Source organism: Oryza sativa, chromosome 3 (assembly GCF_034140825.1).
Source record: "Oryza sativa Japonica Group chromosome 3, ASM3414082v1".
NCBI lineage: Eukaryota > Viridiplantae > Streptophyta > Magnoliopsida > Poales > Poaceae > Oryza > Oryza sativa.
The window spans coordinates 17,964,082-17,980,047 of record NC_089037.1 but is presented as its reverse complement, the minus strand read 5'-3'; the positions used below and the strand labels follow the sequence as shown (position 1 = coordinate 17,980,047).

The 15,966-nt window shown below is 42.9% G+C and overlaps 1 protein-coding gene across 4 annotated transcripts; it reads left to right on the top strand.

Annotated features, from left to right (window-relative positions):
- The first annotated feature begins 2,339 nt into the window (after positions 1-2,339).
- LOC4333130 (PHD finger-containing protein 1) lies at positions 2,340-9,174 on the top strand. 4 transcript variants are annotated; one of them, XM_066308971.1, is made up of 11 exons: positions 2,340-2,542; positions 3,551-3,636; positions 4,000-4,094; positions 4,184-4,238; positions 4,320-4,561; positions 4,662-4,826; positions 5,005-5,119; positions 7,324-7,548; positions 7,665-7,783; positions 7,979-8,096; positions 8,895-9,174. In XM_066308971.1, exons 1-10 carry the CDS (start codon positions 2,504-2,506, stop codon positions 8,065-8,067), a joined length of 1,230 nt encoding a protein of 409 aa, XP_066165068.1. In that variant the 5' UTR covers positions 2,340-2,503; the 3' UTR covers positions 8,068-8,096; positions 8,895-9,174. The 4 variants fall into 4 exon arrangements, with proteins under 4 accessions (XP_066165068.1, XP_066165067.1, XP_015629352.1 ...); XM_066308970.1 differs by having other exon boundaries at positions 5,002-5,119; XM_015773866.3 differs by having other exon boundaries at positions 4,184-4,561.
- The last annotated feature ends 6,792 nt before the right edge of the window (positions 9,175-15,966 follow it).

Here is a 15,966-nt window from a genome sequence, read left to right as displayed (position 1 = left end):
TCTCATTTTCTCCATTCATCATTATTCTATTTATTTTGACCTCCATACTTCGATCAAGATATTGGACATCCAATGCCACTCTTTCAAATGGAAAAAAAGAGTAATAAGTTTTGACACGAAAAAAACAAATCCTTTTGTAGCTCATCATTTATTGGCAAATATAGAAAAGGTCGATCTGAAAGTTCTGTTTGCATGTTATTTTTGGAAAAGAGTGTGTTATTTGTTTAGTGTTGGTGTGAGTGTAATCACTATTGAGGAAGGGAACATCTTTAAAAAATAGTTCTCCTTTAATTCAACTCTAATCAAATTAATTTGGTGTGAAAGAGGTGTCTTAATTGATCTCATCCGTAGAAACATAAGAATGACTATGAGTTTGCCAAATCCTCATATAGGTTGTCAAATGGGTTGGATTCTTCTTGTCCGCCCGGGCAAGCACATGTGGTTCACAGCTCAGGAACAACACGGTCTGTTTAGCTGAGGGTCGTGCTGGCACGACCCGTCTAGCCACGTGATGCTTGGGTTGCTACCCGACCCGGCGTGCCAGCACAACAATTGCATGTAGTAAGCCAGCACGATATGGTCCACGAAAAGCACATAGCTTGGCCTGTGAGACAGGATGGCGACCGATGACAGACGAACAACCGCCAATCAAGCAACTGCCATCCGAGCAGGAGCCAGGAGGAAAGGAGAACTGAAAATCGAGGAAGCCAGTGCCTCAGGGTAGAGGAAGTGATGGAGGATGCTCGTCGACGTAGGCCTACACAGTAACGTCGTTGTGTGGCCAATCCCATTCGTGAGCACAACCACTAAGCATGGCGGTCACTGTGGGCTCACTGACTCAGGGCAAAGGAAGTAGGAAGTGAAGGGCCAAAACAATGCTTGATGAGGAGGAAGATGAATGTGCTACCGGTGAGCAGGGCCGGTCCTATGATTTTGAGGGCCCTAGGCGAACTTATCGTGATGGGCTCTCTAAACTATATAAAAAATTTTGTGATATATATAGACGCTAATTTTACTTGCAAAACGAAAATAAATACATCCATATATTAAATTTAACATGTTTAGTAATTATTGAGAAATAAAGTCGACCAAAATAATACCTTAGAACTAATATCATTACCTTAGTGAAAAATAGAACCCCATCATATTCATTGCTTCTTATGAAAAGATACTTCTTTGGATATTTCTTGATGCAAAATCATCAAGAACGGTATTAAGATCAATAGTGTCCAAGATATCATTCTCGATAGAGCACGTAACCAAGCCATTTAACCTTTCTTGCGACATAGTTGATCTCAAATAGTTCTTCAACAACCTCAATTTTGATAAACTTCTTTCAGCTGAAGCTACCGTCATAGGTACAGTTAAGAGAATTCGATAGGCAACTGAAACATTTGGATAGCAATCTGTATCCATAACAGACTTCAGAATCTCAGGCGCGGACATCGAAGATTCTGACTAAAAATCATTGATCTAAACATCGGATGAGTTCTCATGAGTAAGGGCCCCTTTGAATCGCAGGGTAGAAAAAACAGAGGAATAGGAAAAACACAGGATTCTGGTAGGAATTGAAGTGTAAAACAGAGGATTACAAAACACATGAAAAACACAGAATGGTCGTTTGATTGGAGCGCAGGAAAAACACAGGAATCGGATGAGAGAGATAGACTCAAAGGAAATTTTCCAAGAGGTTGGAGCTCTTGCTAAATTTCCTCCAAAATCCACATGCAATGTGCCATTCCATAGGAATTTCATAGGATTTGGAGAACTTCAATCCTTTGAATCAAAGGGCCAAATAGGATAGTTTCCTATAGGATTTGAATCCTATGGCCCTAAATGTTTTCGCAAAAATCTTGCAGTGCGACCAAAGATCTACTTCATCGAAGGATTTTAAATTTTTAGAGTTGGCCCCCCACCATCATGGGCCCCCGGCGGTCGCCTCGGCTGCATAGGGCCAGGGCCGGCCCTGCCGGTGAGCGGAGAACCTCGCTACTATATTTGCAATTTTTTTTTCTTGGTATATATCAAATTTGGGTTAACCGGCCTCCACACAGCCCACAACCTAATCGTGCTAGACCAACACAACATGACCTGACATCTCACTGGATCGTACATGGGCTCTAGACTCAGCACGTGGGGCCAACACAGCACGTCCCATTTGGTGAGCCATACCTAATCCGACGGTGCCCAAATATACCAATTATTTATTCACCATCTCAACCCTAGAGAAGAAGTAAAATAAAAATCCACCGTCTCAAACGTTCATCATTCTTTGGAAAATGGGAGCAGAAGGGGTAGGCGAAATTACTAATTTACCCTCTGCCATTTTGACGCGCTCTATCGTGCGTGAGTTTTGCCCTTGCCCGCCTCCGCCGATCCCCATCCATCCCGCGAGTAGCGAGTAGGGCTTCCTCCTTCTTGCTGCTTTCGGCTGCTGCTTCCGCGCCATCCATCCTAGTGACCACATCCTCCGCCACCGCCGATCCCCATCCATCGCGCGAGCATGGTCGCCGTCGCTCGTCCTGCTGCTTCCGCCGCATCCGTTACGCACATCCTCTTTCCCATCTCTCTCTCTCTCTCTCTCTCTTTCTCTACCCACGCACTTTTTCTTTAATTTGCGTTTGCCCTAGCTTCTTGTTCTACAAATTTGCCTTAGCCTTAATGCTAGTAACAGTTTGATGGTTCCCAAGAAGGTTTGGGGGGTTCAACTGAACCCCCATTGTCCCATGTTAGATCCGCCGCTGGTGAACCAGCAGAAGAACAATGGGAACTTGGCAGTTGTAGCATTTAGTGCACAGCTTACGACTCCTTTTAGCGCTTCCAAACATTTTGGCACTTGCATATTTAGCTGCACATGTTGGCACTTTTGCATTTTGGCATGAGGTGCGATCTTTGTTGCTGTGACAAATTGTAATTTATAAGGTGATTTTGCATCTTGTCCTCCATTAGCTTAGAAACACGCTAAACCATGGCCATCTATTTCGGCATCTCCCTAAAAAGTCCCTCTTCACTTCAAGTCAACTTAGGATGACCTCAAAAGAAGCCTCTTTTTTTTCTTGGTAACATGGTATATGGGTGAAATGAACTTCTGTTTGTGCATTCAATCTTCCAACATTTTCAGTTTCTGGATGATCCATTTATCGTCCATTTCTTTTGTGGACATGCAGAGTAGTCTTTCGGAGTTTAGTAGCTTTAGTTACTTACAAGTTTTGAAAAAAAAAAACAGGTTGTTCAGCTTTGTTTTATCATTTGTTTTTTTTTTTATTTGCGCCCCAATGCTTTACGTTTCATGACCACAGAGATACTGGCGCTTTCTTGAAACTATACTTACGCTGTGCTATTTGCTCTATGGATTTAATTTACTACGGCAAAGTCAATTGTTTTATTTGCTTATTGAGTTGTGTTTTTATATTTATCCCATTTTTTTAAATTTTTTTGTGTATGTTTATTTCACATTTACAGTTTTATATCTCCACAAGACAGTAACATTGCAAAAGTGAAAACAAAAATATATGTAGCGACATACATGACATTTTTGTTTACACTGCAGAATGAAATGGTTTGTGGGATATGTGGCAGCGGTCATGACCAAGATAGAATGGCAAAATGTATTCGGTGCAATGTCTATCAACATTGGTAATCCTTTCTTTTCCTACACTGTCTAATTTTCCTCTTTATTGACTTGTACATAGACATCTGCCTATATACACCTATGTACCAATTCATTGCTAGCATGTTTATTTGTCAGAATGCTTGGAGAGAAAACTGACCCATAAGGGAAACAGAAATATCTGATATGAAATTTGTATGGTTATTTTAATAGAGCAAGTGACACGGACATTTTATAGCTGGTCCTGAATGTACCATTTTCATTTTTTTTACCCAACATAAAAAACATGTCTTTATCCATTAGCTTTTAAAGTTATTTAGGGAAGCTCCTGCAGTTGGTTGTTAAACATATATTCAAATCACTGAAAGATTTTCCATCTGCTTTTGAAGTTATTGCTTCCCAGTGGTGACATATGATGTTCCTGATGAATGGTGTTGTTGTGAGTGCCAAAACAAGTCCAATTGGGACCAAACTCCTAGTCAAGGTAATATTTTTTTCTCATTTAAATAATACAAACCATCTCATTTTTTGAGTTAATAGTGCAGATCATAATTCTTGTCTGCTCATGTGAAGGTGGGCAAACTATCAGGAATAGAGTCCATCAAGATAGCCTGAAAATTCCAAACAAGTTTGAAAATGCCAAAGTGAAATACATTTCTTATGAAGAGGTGTCATTATTGAATAATAATGAGAGACCACCAAATTGTAGGTCAAATTTTCATGTGCGACGTACAAATAGTCATGTCCGTCCTGCATCTCCTCCAAATGCGAAACAGTCATCTAGTAGGAGTGACAATCGTGCTTATAGCCAGTTCCATCGGAAATTTCCAAATGGGCAGCAGTCCCCCTGTAGGAGTGACACTCAAGGGCCTTTTCTGAAACGAGGTGATGGTGCAAGTCAGAACCAGACAGAGATTGCTGGTATAAACATGAAACAGAAAGCACAATCAGGTATATTGATATACCTAGTTTTTCTTTATCTATGAAATATTAAGCTATTGCATCAACCAGAAAATGACATTTACAAGAAAACGTAATCAATGGAAAACAGGTGAGATGCTTCGTCCATGTCATAGAAGCAGAGCAATTAGAGGAAAAATTGACTTTCAGGTTCAAAATGAGCAGAGGGAAAAGAAGGTAGTTAGTGCAGATAAAGTAACAATGAACCCCCAGAGTCGGGATGATCCTAGAGAAAAGAGTGGATCCAATGTTACAGGTATTACACATATAAAAAGCATTTTCTTGATGGATTAACATTACAATTTTTTATACAGTATATTCTTTTTGTTAGCAGTTCAAACCATAATTCTGAACTTAATATATTTTTGTTCAAATCTCAAACCAAGTTTTCATGTGTTATTTATTTATTATGGTCTATTGTCCTGCTCTAGTAGGTACTGATATTGGACGTGGATCTGAAATGAGTCCGGACAATGATATAGGCATGCTGGTGGTCATTAATTCAAGTGTGGAATATGCAAGACAACCTCCACCAGAAATTTGTTGGACGTGAGTAAAACATGCTATATTTGTTTGTAATTATTTTATTTCAGCAATCTTTACCTTTGTTCTGGTTAAAATGTGAACTGAGCTTCTGTTGTGGTTCCCATAGTGTGGTCACTCACTTACTACCCTACCGCTTTACAAAACTTTGCATAGGTGCACATGTAGAGCCAGTGATTCCATTTTCATTGACTGTTACTCTGATGACCTACATTACGCGCACATTCAGTCATTACTGGACTGCAGGTCTGCCGCAGATCTGCATCTACTATTGGTAGTATTTAGCATGTATCAAGTTGACATTGACGAGAAATTAAACAGTTTACTACAGCAATTTCTTTCCTCACCAAATTGCAGATGTGGAGTTATACCTTTTGAAATATAATAATTGAATAGTATGGGTGTTTTATGTGGTTGCATGCTACTGTCTGTGTAGTTTCTTTTCTTATGTATATATACCATATATGTATGGTAGGTCTGTATTCACCATTTTCAGAGTAAGATTCACAATGGTTTTCTTTTTTCTGGAACTAAAAATCGCATCTGCATAGTCAACTTTGATATATGTTTATACCTAAGATAACAAATGAACAGCTTCGGTTCAGCTAGCTATACCCCAATGGGACTGATTTATTCTTTGCTGTAAGATTGGCAAAAGATCCACATGACCCACATAATTCAAAAATGTCAGAATTAGTTATTGATCTATTGGACATAATGTACAGTTTCATTCATAGTTGCACAATAAATGACCATTTTCATTGTAATTTCACGATGAAAGTTTACAAAGGAAATCAAGGGTGTAATTAGGGTAATATTTTCACTCTGTACCCCTTAATGCTGTAACAAAATTGAGTTATATTGCACCTTTTTTTTATGCAAGCCTATCTCTTATTTTCTCTAGGCATGAGCATGTGAAACATGCCCATGCAGATGAACACTCCTTCGTTTCTCACTCCATTTGTTTGAGAGGTGCACCACTACCTCTTTTGAAGTAAGACCTACAATTTCAAGGTTATTGGTTGTTGATGTTAGTTTTGGGTAAATTGAAAATTTATCAGCTATTCAGGAGTGTAATTAACTACATATCATTGTATGAGTAAGCAGGAATATTGTATGGTTGAAATATTGTCAACTGACCATTCTTTCCAAATTGGCATCTGTAATCTTCTCAAAAGTAAAAGAAACACGGAGACAATAGCTCCCGTAATCCCATAAGGTAAAGAAAAACAAGTATCAGTAATGCGTCTATAAGTCATTGATTCTGTGTGTTTACACCCGGCAAGTTCGGTCATTGATCCTTCAAAGGTTCGGACTGTCTTCTTCCATTGTGCTGAGCCAAGACGCAAATCGCTTCTTTAGCTGGTGGTTCAGGGTAGTGAGAGATGTTGAAAAGGACTTAAAGAAAGATTTCAATTCATTTGTTATACTTGTGGCTTTGGAGATCTGGGAGCATAGGAATGGTAGTGTGTTTGATGGCATAAGTCCTAGTGTGATGTCTGTAGTACAAGCAGTAGCAAATGAAAGTGCCCTTTTGTGCTTGGTTGGAGCTTCTAAGCTCCGGTATTTGCTCAGTAGGCCGCTAGTCCCTACCGAGTAAGGGGGTCGTTCTGAGGCTTTTGTAATTGTAAGACTGGTTTGAGTTTAGGGCTGGGGTTCCTTTTCTCTTCCCTGTGTTTTCTCTACTGCTTGTTCAGGAAAGAAAAAAGGAGACTATATTCATGTCAGAACTTAAGGATCACAAACAAAATTGGATAAATGACAATATCGCATAATTCAGTAGTCATTTTATATTCACTATTTCCTTCTAGGCTAGCTGCCTGAAGACAAAAAAACACTAATGCCCATTTAGTAGTCAGTGTGACTTTTTATTACTCTACGAGGTGGCATGCTACCATGTTAAACATCTAGGTCCTTGAATATAATGGATGATTTATGTTACATGGGTGTAACTTACAATTAATCACTGTGTCAAGTTGATTGTTTCAGTAAGAGCTTATCTTACTATGTTATCCTCTGTCTTAGGTTTTTATAATTTAGGTACTTTAAATGTTTTTCATCTCTTATTACCTTGTGCAGCATTGATTTCATTTGTTTAACTGCTATTTCTTTTGCATAGGAATTTTACCTCATATAATGAATTTACTTTACTAGAGATGATTTAATTATACATAATAGAGTGAAAGTTTCTGATTTTCTTGTGCTCTTAGGGGATGCTTTCTTGTCTCCAATGGATCAAACTGTAATCCTGCTGATTTTAAAGCTTACTGCCCATCAAAAGTGTCGTCTAAAGTTCTCAATGTCATCAAGAGCATGCCTAGTATAATAGAGTTGGATATATTGCCTCGAATGGATGAATGGCCAAAATCTTTTGAGATAAATCCACCAGTTTATGAAGACATTGGCCTGTTCTTCTTCTCCACTGAACTTGACCGGTAGGGTTTATACTGGTTCCATTGACAAATACTTGGTGTTTATATGCTGTTTCATGTTCTTCCTTTCTTGTCAATACATATATGAATGTTGATGCATTTATTTCTCATATTTTTAGGAATGGAAAGAGTCAATCTCATGTCATGGAGACGAGCTGCAATTTTGTTATGAGGGCATATATCAACAATATAAAGTTGCTGATATATTCCTCAGAAGTGCTTCCACCTGATTCCCAGTGTTAGTTTTTTACCCTCTATTATGATTTCTACCTCTACAGCAAAACAAAATAATTCATCCTTGTAATTAATTTCTCATACTTTTGTGCTCAACTAACTTTTATTGTGAGTCTGCAAAAATAATATATTTTGGTTTAAAAAGATAAAATGTAATTACAGACTGATAGCGAGGTTTTAATATCTACCATGGTAACAGGGATTGATGGAGAGAGCTACTTATGGGGTGTCTTTGTGGATCCCAAGAGGAGGCATAAGTCTATGCCATTTGGTTCCATTTCTGCATGACCTCTTGCTTTCCTTGGGCATAGTGAAAGGTATATGTGTCTGTACAATATGATTCATGCGATTGATTTACTTAATGTTGTGTTAATAGCTTTTTCTCTCTTTTTCTTGGTTTCGCTATTATTTTCTCTGAAAAGTTTCATTCATCACAGTTAACTCTTTAGATTTATATGTCTCCTAAGTTAAAGCGCGTGTAGAATATTCCCATTGATATTTTGAGAACTACTACTCTACTCTAAGGTATATCTTTGGCTAGCTTTGCCTAGTTTTACTGCTGGGTAAGGGGGAATCGTTGCCAGGGTATCAACAGCAAGGAAAATAGGAAGTGAGGTGCCTATTTTCTTTATTTATGTGATACTAAGATCCTCCTTAGTATCATTCATACTTATTGAATGAACCTACGCTCACTTGGGGTATGTGGGTGTACATCCCCACCATCAAGTCCTACTGGATTCACTTGGGTGCCTATTTATTTTATATTAATTTGATGCTGAGTTCCTCCTTAGTATCCTTCATTTTTTAAAGAAACAGCAAGGAAATCCTTGTTCACATAGCGCAAAACCAAAATCAAGCCAATCAAGGGTGGACAATGAGAGACCAAACAATATGTCCTCGTTTTGCCAACAATTTGAATTTGAGTAATTTGATGCGATGAATTTGTGAGATAGTATGTGGTAGTTTATTCCAAATTTTAGACAGTGGAAGCTTTATTGATATGTGGAAGACAAGATGCGGTATTCTGTATAAGTTATAACTTTGGTCATTGGAACATGTTGGCATCTTTTCTTCAAATTTCTGTCGGTTTGTTTGATCATGCTCATCTTATGTAGGTGTGGCTGACTCCATGGATAACTGAGAGGACGCGTTTGATCTATTTGATCACATGGCTGAAGGGAGGAATCTTGAATTGATGATTTGGGAGGATTCCGGCTTATAGGACAATAAATAATCGTTGTTTGGTTCAGAAATTGAACCACCGATCTGTAAAACTGCATGTTAGTCTCACAGATTGTTGGAATTACAACCAACTATGCACTGTTTGTTATGTTGTAGAACAGATCAGCCCTAGTACTTTTATATACAAATAAAATGACATAATGGATACTGAAATTTGCAGGTAGCAAACCCATCTAAAAAAGCATATCGCTATATATCCTTTTTTTTTTGGCTCATGTAGAGTTCTGTTTAGTGATTTAAGCACGCATTAGTGCAAAAAAAAAATAGTTATGCTTGAATTTGTTCACAGCTGTGTTTGGCCCTTTACTGAAATTGCAGAATGCCATACTTTCGTACATAGCATTGCATGTCAATAAACATACTTTCATACAAAGAATTTGTTCACAGCTGTGTTAGTTATAGAATTGGGAACTAATCCTTCAAGCGTATAAAACAGAACAGTGAATTAGCATAGGATTAATTAAGCATTAGCAAAGAAAACTTGAAAATTAATCAATATGATTTTCTAAAGCAACATTCCTATGGATTTTTTTTCTAAAAAAAAGAAAATATCATTTAGCAGTTTGATAAACGTGTGTATGAAAAACAATAGGATAGAAATTGGGAAAATAGGAATAAAGAACAGGTTATTTTGATTGACATTTTGCTGGGCACGACAGGGATGGACAAGCTGTGATAGCATCGAATCCAACTAGCATTAGTAAATCCTGAAGTCATGCTAGTCCAGCAGATAGCGTTGCAACCGTCACCTAAGCCAAGCTCGACAGGGATGGGATGGTCGTTCGCTTGCTTGCTGCTCCCCAGCGCGCGCTCCGTCTCCCTCTCGCGTGTTGCGAACTTGCGACTGCTCTGCTTGGTGCCTTGTCACGTGAAGTCACTGATATCTGGCCCGATAATTACTACAAGAGTACTTTGATGTTTTGTAAGACAAACTTTAGATTAGGTTTATAGAAAAACATGTCAATATTTTCGACACCAGATAAACATGCTATTAAAAAAATATGTTCAATGCTATATTTAATTGGACTAATTTAGTAGTATCGTAAGAGTTGAACTTACTGAGAACTTTTATACAAGTTTGACTTAATAAAATCAAAACTTGGTCTATTGTCTTATATTCCCTTCATTTCAGGTTATAGAATGTTTTGACTTTCAAAGTCAAATTGCTTTAAGTTAGATGAAGTTTGTAGAAAATTGTAGTAACATTTTTAACCCAAGACAAATTTATTATAAAATATATTTAATTATTGATTTGATGAAACTAATTTAATATTATAAATATTACTATATTTATCTATAAACTTAGCCAAATTTAAAATAGTTTGACTTTAACCAAAATCAAAATACCTTATAACACTAACGGAGGGAGTACTATCTACGATCTGTTCCACGGAGTAGAGTAAGAATACCATGACTACCAGTTAGTAGCAGCATTCAGCAAACTAAATATACAAGGCAACAACTATCACCAGATGATGCAGATGTATATTCAGAACAAAAGCAGCATGGAGAAATTAAAGCTGGAGAAAGCAGAGACAAATGTGAATTCATCCTGTTCCAATACCTGACAAAAATTCCAGACTAACACTGAGCTCAACCAAACCAAGCTCAATGTAGTTCAGGTACTAGATCATGACAAAACAACATCTAAGAAAATCCACTTTGCAAAAGTATCACCATCGGTCTAAATACAAACTAAAAACTCGGATCAATCGCTGTCAGAAAGACGAGTAAAAAATAAATAAACGCCCAAGCAAAAACCGGCCTGCAGAATTAATAGAAACCGAGAACAGGGCAGAGAAGAGAGTGTCAGAAGGATCATCGATGCGCTGTGTTGTAGGATCATCGATCAAAAGGCTGGATGCCCGGATCTCGCGCTCGCGCGTCACTCACGGAGGAGCGGCATCGTCAATGGCGTCGCGCACGGCGCACGATCTTCTCCTCGGTGGCGAGACAGACGGCGTGGCGTATCTGCCGAACCGAATGGCCTCCAGCGCCGCGTCCATGTCTGCGACGGCGGCGCGCACGATCTCCTCGATCTCCCAAGCCTCCCTCGCGCGCTCCACGTGGCCGTGGCGCAGCGGCGCTCCAGTCCACACCAAGCCACGTCCCCTCGCCCGGTTGGATGGCATGCCGATGCCGAGGTCGCGGCCCGCGACGGGATCTCGTATCGTACCCGCTGATGACGAGCTACGTGGCTTCACCGACCGACCCCGGGACTAGCACCGGCGCTCCGGAGAAACGCGCGGGCGACAACAAGCAGCTTCGTCGCAGCCGCGGCGAGGGCGGCCGGGTGTCGCGGTAATCTGGGTCACGGGCGACGGTAAACGCAGGGTGTCGGTGGCGTCGATGTCCTCGCGGAGGCGGAGCAGCGCGGCGGCCTCGGCGAGCGTCGCGCTTTTAGCAAGGACCGTCGCCGCTCGTGTGCGCATCCCCGCAAGTACGTCGGCCAGCTTCCGCGCGATCTAATCTCCGTCGAGTCTATCACCTCCTCCTCCTCCTCCTCCTCTTCCTCCGCCGCCGCCGCCGCCGCCGCCTCCAGCATCCGCGACGTCGACCGGCACCGCCATCTTCGAATCGAAACTCCTGCGTGCGCCCGCCGGCCCGCGTGTGTGGTGACTGGGTGAGAGAGATTCCGATTCAGAGGGTGAAACGGGCATACACTGCGATGCGGATGTGAGAGATGTGAGACGATAGGACTCAACACGATAATCGTAATGATACTGATACGGAGTACATATAGGCACACAACCTTCCTGAATCTACTCAACCGATTTATAGAAACAAAACCGGGAGAGATATTTGGAGGTGTGGCTAAAAGGGAAACATGAATACATGCCAAATAGATAAGATACGCTAACACCCCCCTGCAGTCACAGCGTCGGCCTGACGGACGTTGAGACTGGACCGAGATTCTGAGAACACAGTCGTAGGCAGTCCCTTGGTGAAGATATCAGCAAATTGTGACGTTGTGGGCACGTGAAGAACTCGCACAGCTCCGGCGGCAACACGATCACGAACAAAGTGAAGATCGATCTCAACATACTTGGTCCATTGATGCTGCACGGGATTGGTGGAGAGGTAAACTGCGCTGACATTGTCACAATAAACAAGAGTAGCCGTGGAGGGAGTGTTATAAAAGCTAGTCGATATAGCGGAACGACGACTAACCTTCCTGATCGCTTCAGTCATTGATCACCCAAGACACGCCAGATGATGACACAGGAACACACGATATTTGTTAACGAGGTTCAGCCAAAGCCTACATCCCCAGGGCTCTGATTATGGGCGCTCCTCCCCAACCAATATAGCTCCTAGTCACTACGAGTCCATGGCCATGCCGCCATCATCTTCCTGCGTGTTTACGCTACATTGTAGTCGCCATAGTTACATTGTGGTGCCCCCTCTCTATTTAAGAGAGATGCCGGGTTATAGAGTCCGACTCTAACTCTACCCCTAACACCTATTACAACTCCAAGTCCAACTGTAACCAAGTATAACTAGTATATTCGACACCTATTCTAACAAACTCCACCTTGGTGTATATACGCCACCTAGAAGTAGTAGAATCACCATGCCAATCCATCTGTCCTCCAGACTTGGGTTGTCTTCTTTGCAGCTTCACCGTAAGCCACCCGACGAGTCTACGCCAGACCCACCATCTTCAAGAGACTCCGCTATCCCCATAATTTCTTCCTCTTGATTCCACCTGCAACAGTGCTCCACTTTCTCTCTTGTCATCTCAGTCGTCTTGCCAAGCGAAATTGGATTCTTCCTTAGCGGACACATCATAAACTCCTCGAAAACCATGTTCACCTCCATCTTCCATCTTTGATTTGATTCGATCTAATCTATGGCCAGATAACCCACGTCATCACCAAATAAATAAATCAAACTCACCAGACTTGAAGAGCTAAACCCTTTCTTCCTTGTCGTCTTATGAACCGAGCTAATAAATCCAACATCCACGCTTTCCCGCATCCGTAGACTGAGCTCCATGATAGTTTGAGCTCCATGATAGTTTGAGAAAATTACCGTTGCTTTGAATCATCCAAAGAATTACCAAGATAGTCTTCCCTCTTCCTCTTCAGTGACGTAGATTTCCATATATCCCCATCATGCCAACCCGCATATCCTGGATATATCCTGTACTGCCAAACAGTATCGTCGACCCCTTCAACGATATTTGTCCCGCTGTTGCCCGGAACTTCTCGCATAGCAAACCACCAGTTTGCCACTGCCGCACCGGTCCAACCAATCTGCTACACGGCCGGTCTACCTCCGTCCTGCTTCTGGTTCGGTCCGGCCAACACTCTCGCGTACTCCTTGTTCCTGAGCCATACCTCGCCACCTTGCTGAGCAACCTCGTCACCGTGAGACTATCTCTACAGAGTTCCCAAGGAGCCTTCTCGCCAAGTCACTATTTTGCGCCGATTTCTGCCAATTTTGTGCCATAATGAATCTTCCCAAGCCAGCTTTTACCATTGCCCAAGAAAGTCCCAGTCAAACTGAATTCCAAACAACCGAGTCTGACTCTGATGGACTTATGCAATCCGAGTGCACAACTTGACTCTAATGGCCACAAAAATAGATACAAGTCAGCCACCGTGTCCGCCTAGACCTCTGTTGCGTTTCCCTCACGACCAACTTCCTCTCAGCAAATAGCTTGCCGCACCACGCTCATACACAAATTATGCACCTGCTTGCATCTAGCCTCCCATGCATTAATCTCAGCACTGTAACATGCAGCTTGTGCATATGCCTGACGACCACCATGCACTAGCCATCCTATATTTTAATGCATGCAGCCAAGATGATTGTATACACATCGTGCCGCATGAAAGCGTCTTCTCCGATCCATGCGATTTGCTCAACTCCGTTCAAGTTGTACGCAAAGAACAGCATCCGTACTGTTCGTCCGTGCCTCCGCACGCACCGCAGTCGCAGCCCTCGTGTTCACCGTCCACGACCCCGTCGTCATCGGCCCTACACGTCCGCTGCGCCGTGCCACGCTCGCCGGTTTCGCCCTTCCGTCAGTGGCCTCCCTACCGCTGCGGATCCGCGTTCGCCGCGTGCGTCGGGCACGCCGTCCATAGCGTTACCCCTCCAATCTCTCCGGTCGCCTTCGGCCACACCCGGCCCCGTCTTCTGGTCACGTTCCGTCATCGCCAGTATGATCACGAGTGAGGTCGTCGCCTCCGCAACGTCCTCGTTGTCGCCATCGATCTCATCGCCACGATTGACGATCTCCTGTCGATGCGCGATCCCCACCTCGTGTTTCCTCCTCCACATGTCTTCTTGATTCAATACTGAAACCTTCTGCTCTGATACCACTTGTTATAAAAGCTAGTCGATATAGCGGAACGACGACTAACCTTCCTGATCGCTTCAGTCATTGATCACCCAAGACACGCCAGATGACGACACAGGAACACACAATATTTGTTAACGAGGTTCAGCCGAAGCCTACATCCCCGGGGCTCTGATTATGGGAGCTCCTCCCCAACCAATATAGCTCCTAGCCGCTACGAGTCCATGGCCACGCCGCCATCCTCTCCCTGCGTGTCTACGCTACATTATAGTCGCCATGGTTACATTGTGGTGCCCCCTCTCTATTTAAGAGAGATGCCGGGTTACAGAGTCCGACTCTAACTCTACCCCTAACACTTATTACAACTTCAAGTCCAACTGTAACCAAATAGGACTAGTATATTCGACACCTATTCTACAGGGAGGAGTATGTAACTCATGGAGAAGTTGGCGAAGCTAGCATGTTTCAGCCACTGCAGTGGCGACAGCCCTATACTCAACCTCGGCACTGGAACGAGAAACCGTGTTCTGACGCTTAGATGACCAAGAGATGAAGTTATCACCGAGGAAGACAGTGTAACCGGAGGTGGAACGCCGTGTGTCGGGACAACCGGCCCAATCAGCATCAGAATAAGCCACCAGGTCAACAGTGGGAGAGCAATGGAAGTGAAGACTGTAGTCCAAAGTACCATGCACGTATCGGAGGATGCGCTTCAGAGCAGCAAGGTGCAGTTCTCGCGGGTCATGCATGTGTAGGTAGACCTGCTGAACAGCATAAGCAATATCCGGCCGGGTGAAGGTGAGATACTGAAGAGCACCAGCAAGGCTGTGAAAGTCAGTCGGGTCAGAAACCGGAGCGCCATCGGCGGAGGAAAGCTTGGCGTTGGTATCAACAGGAGTGGAGCAAGGCTTGCAGTCGGTCATCCCAGCACGCTCAAGAATCTCAACACTGTACTGTTGCTGACTGAGTGCAAGGCCAGACGGAGTGCGGCAGACACTGATCCCGAGGAAGTGATGTAAGGCACCAAGATCCTTCATGGCAAACTCTGACTGGAGAGCACGGATGGTCCAACGGAGAAGGTCACCAGTAGAAGCAGTGAGTACAATGTCATCAACATAGAGCAAAAGATAGACCATGTCAGTCCCGCGACGGAAGATGAATAGAGAGGTGTCAGACTTCGCTTCTTTTAATCCAATGGAGAGGAGGAAGCTGGCAAAACGGTTGTACCAAGCGCGGGGAGCTTGCTTCAAACCATAAAGAGACTTGTTTAGACGGCATACAAAGTCAGGTTTGGAAGCATCGACAAACCCAGCAGGCTGAGAGCAAAACACTGTCTCCTGTAAAGTCCCATGCAAAAAGGCATTCTTGACATCAAGCTGGTGAATGGGCTAGTCCTGAGAGACTGCCAAGCTCAGAACGGTGCGGACAGTGGCTGGCTTGACAACCGGACTGAAGGTCTCATCGAAGTCGATGCCGGGGCGCTGAGTGAAGCCGCAGAGAACCCATCGTGCCTTGTAGCGGTCGAGGGAACCATCCGCCTGAAACTTGTGTCGAAAGATCCACTTGCCGGTGACGATGTTGGCGCCATGAGGACGCGGGACGAGCTCCCAAGTGCGGTTGGCCAAGAGAGCATT

Bases quoted from the DNA above. Each gene is read 5' to 3' on its own strand.
- LOC4333130 (XM_015773865.3), top strand. From the start codon at position 2,504: ATGGTCGCCGTCGCTCGTCCTGCTGCTTCCGCCGCATCC. The intron at 4,095-4,183 runs GTAATATTTTTT...GCTCATGTGAAG, and splicing joins GGACCAAACTCCTAGTCAAG to GTGGGCAAACTATCAGGAAT. The intron at 7,549-7,664 runs GTAGGGTTTATA...TCATATTTTTAG, and splicing joins TTCTCCACTGAACTTGACCG to GAATGGAAAGAGTCAATCTC.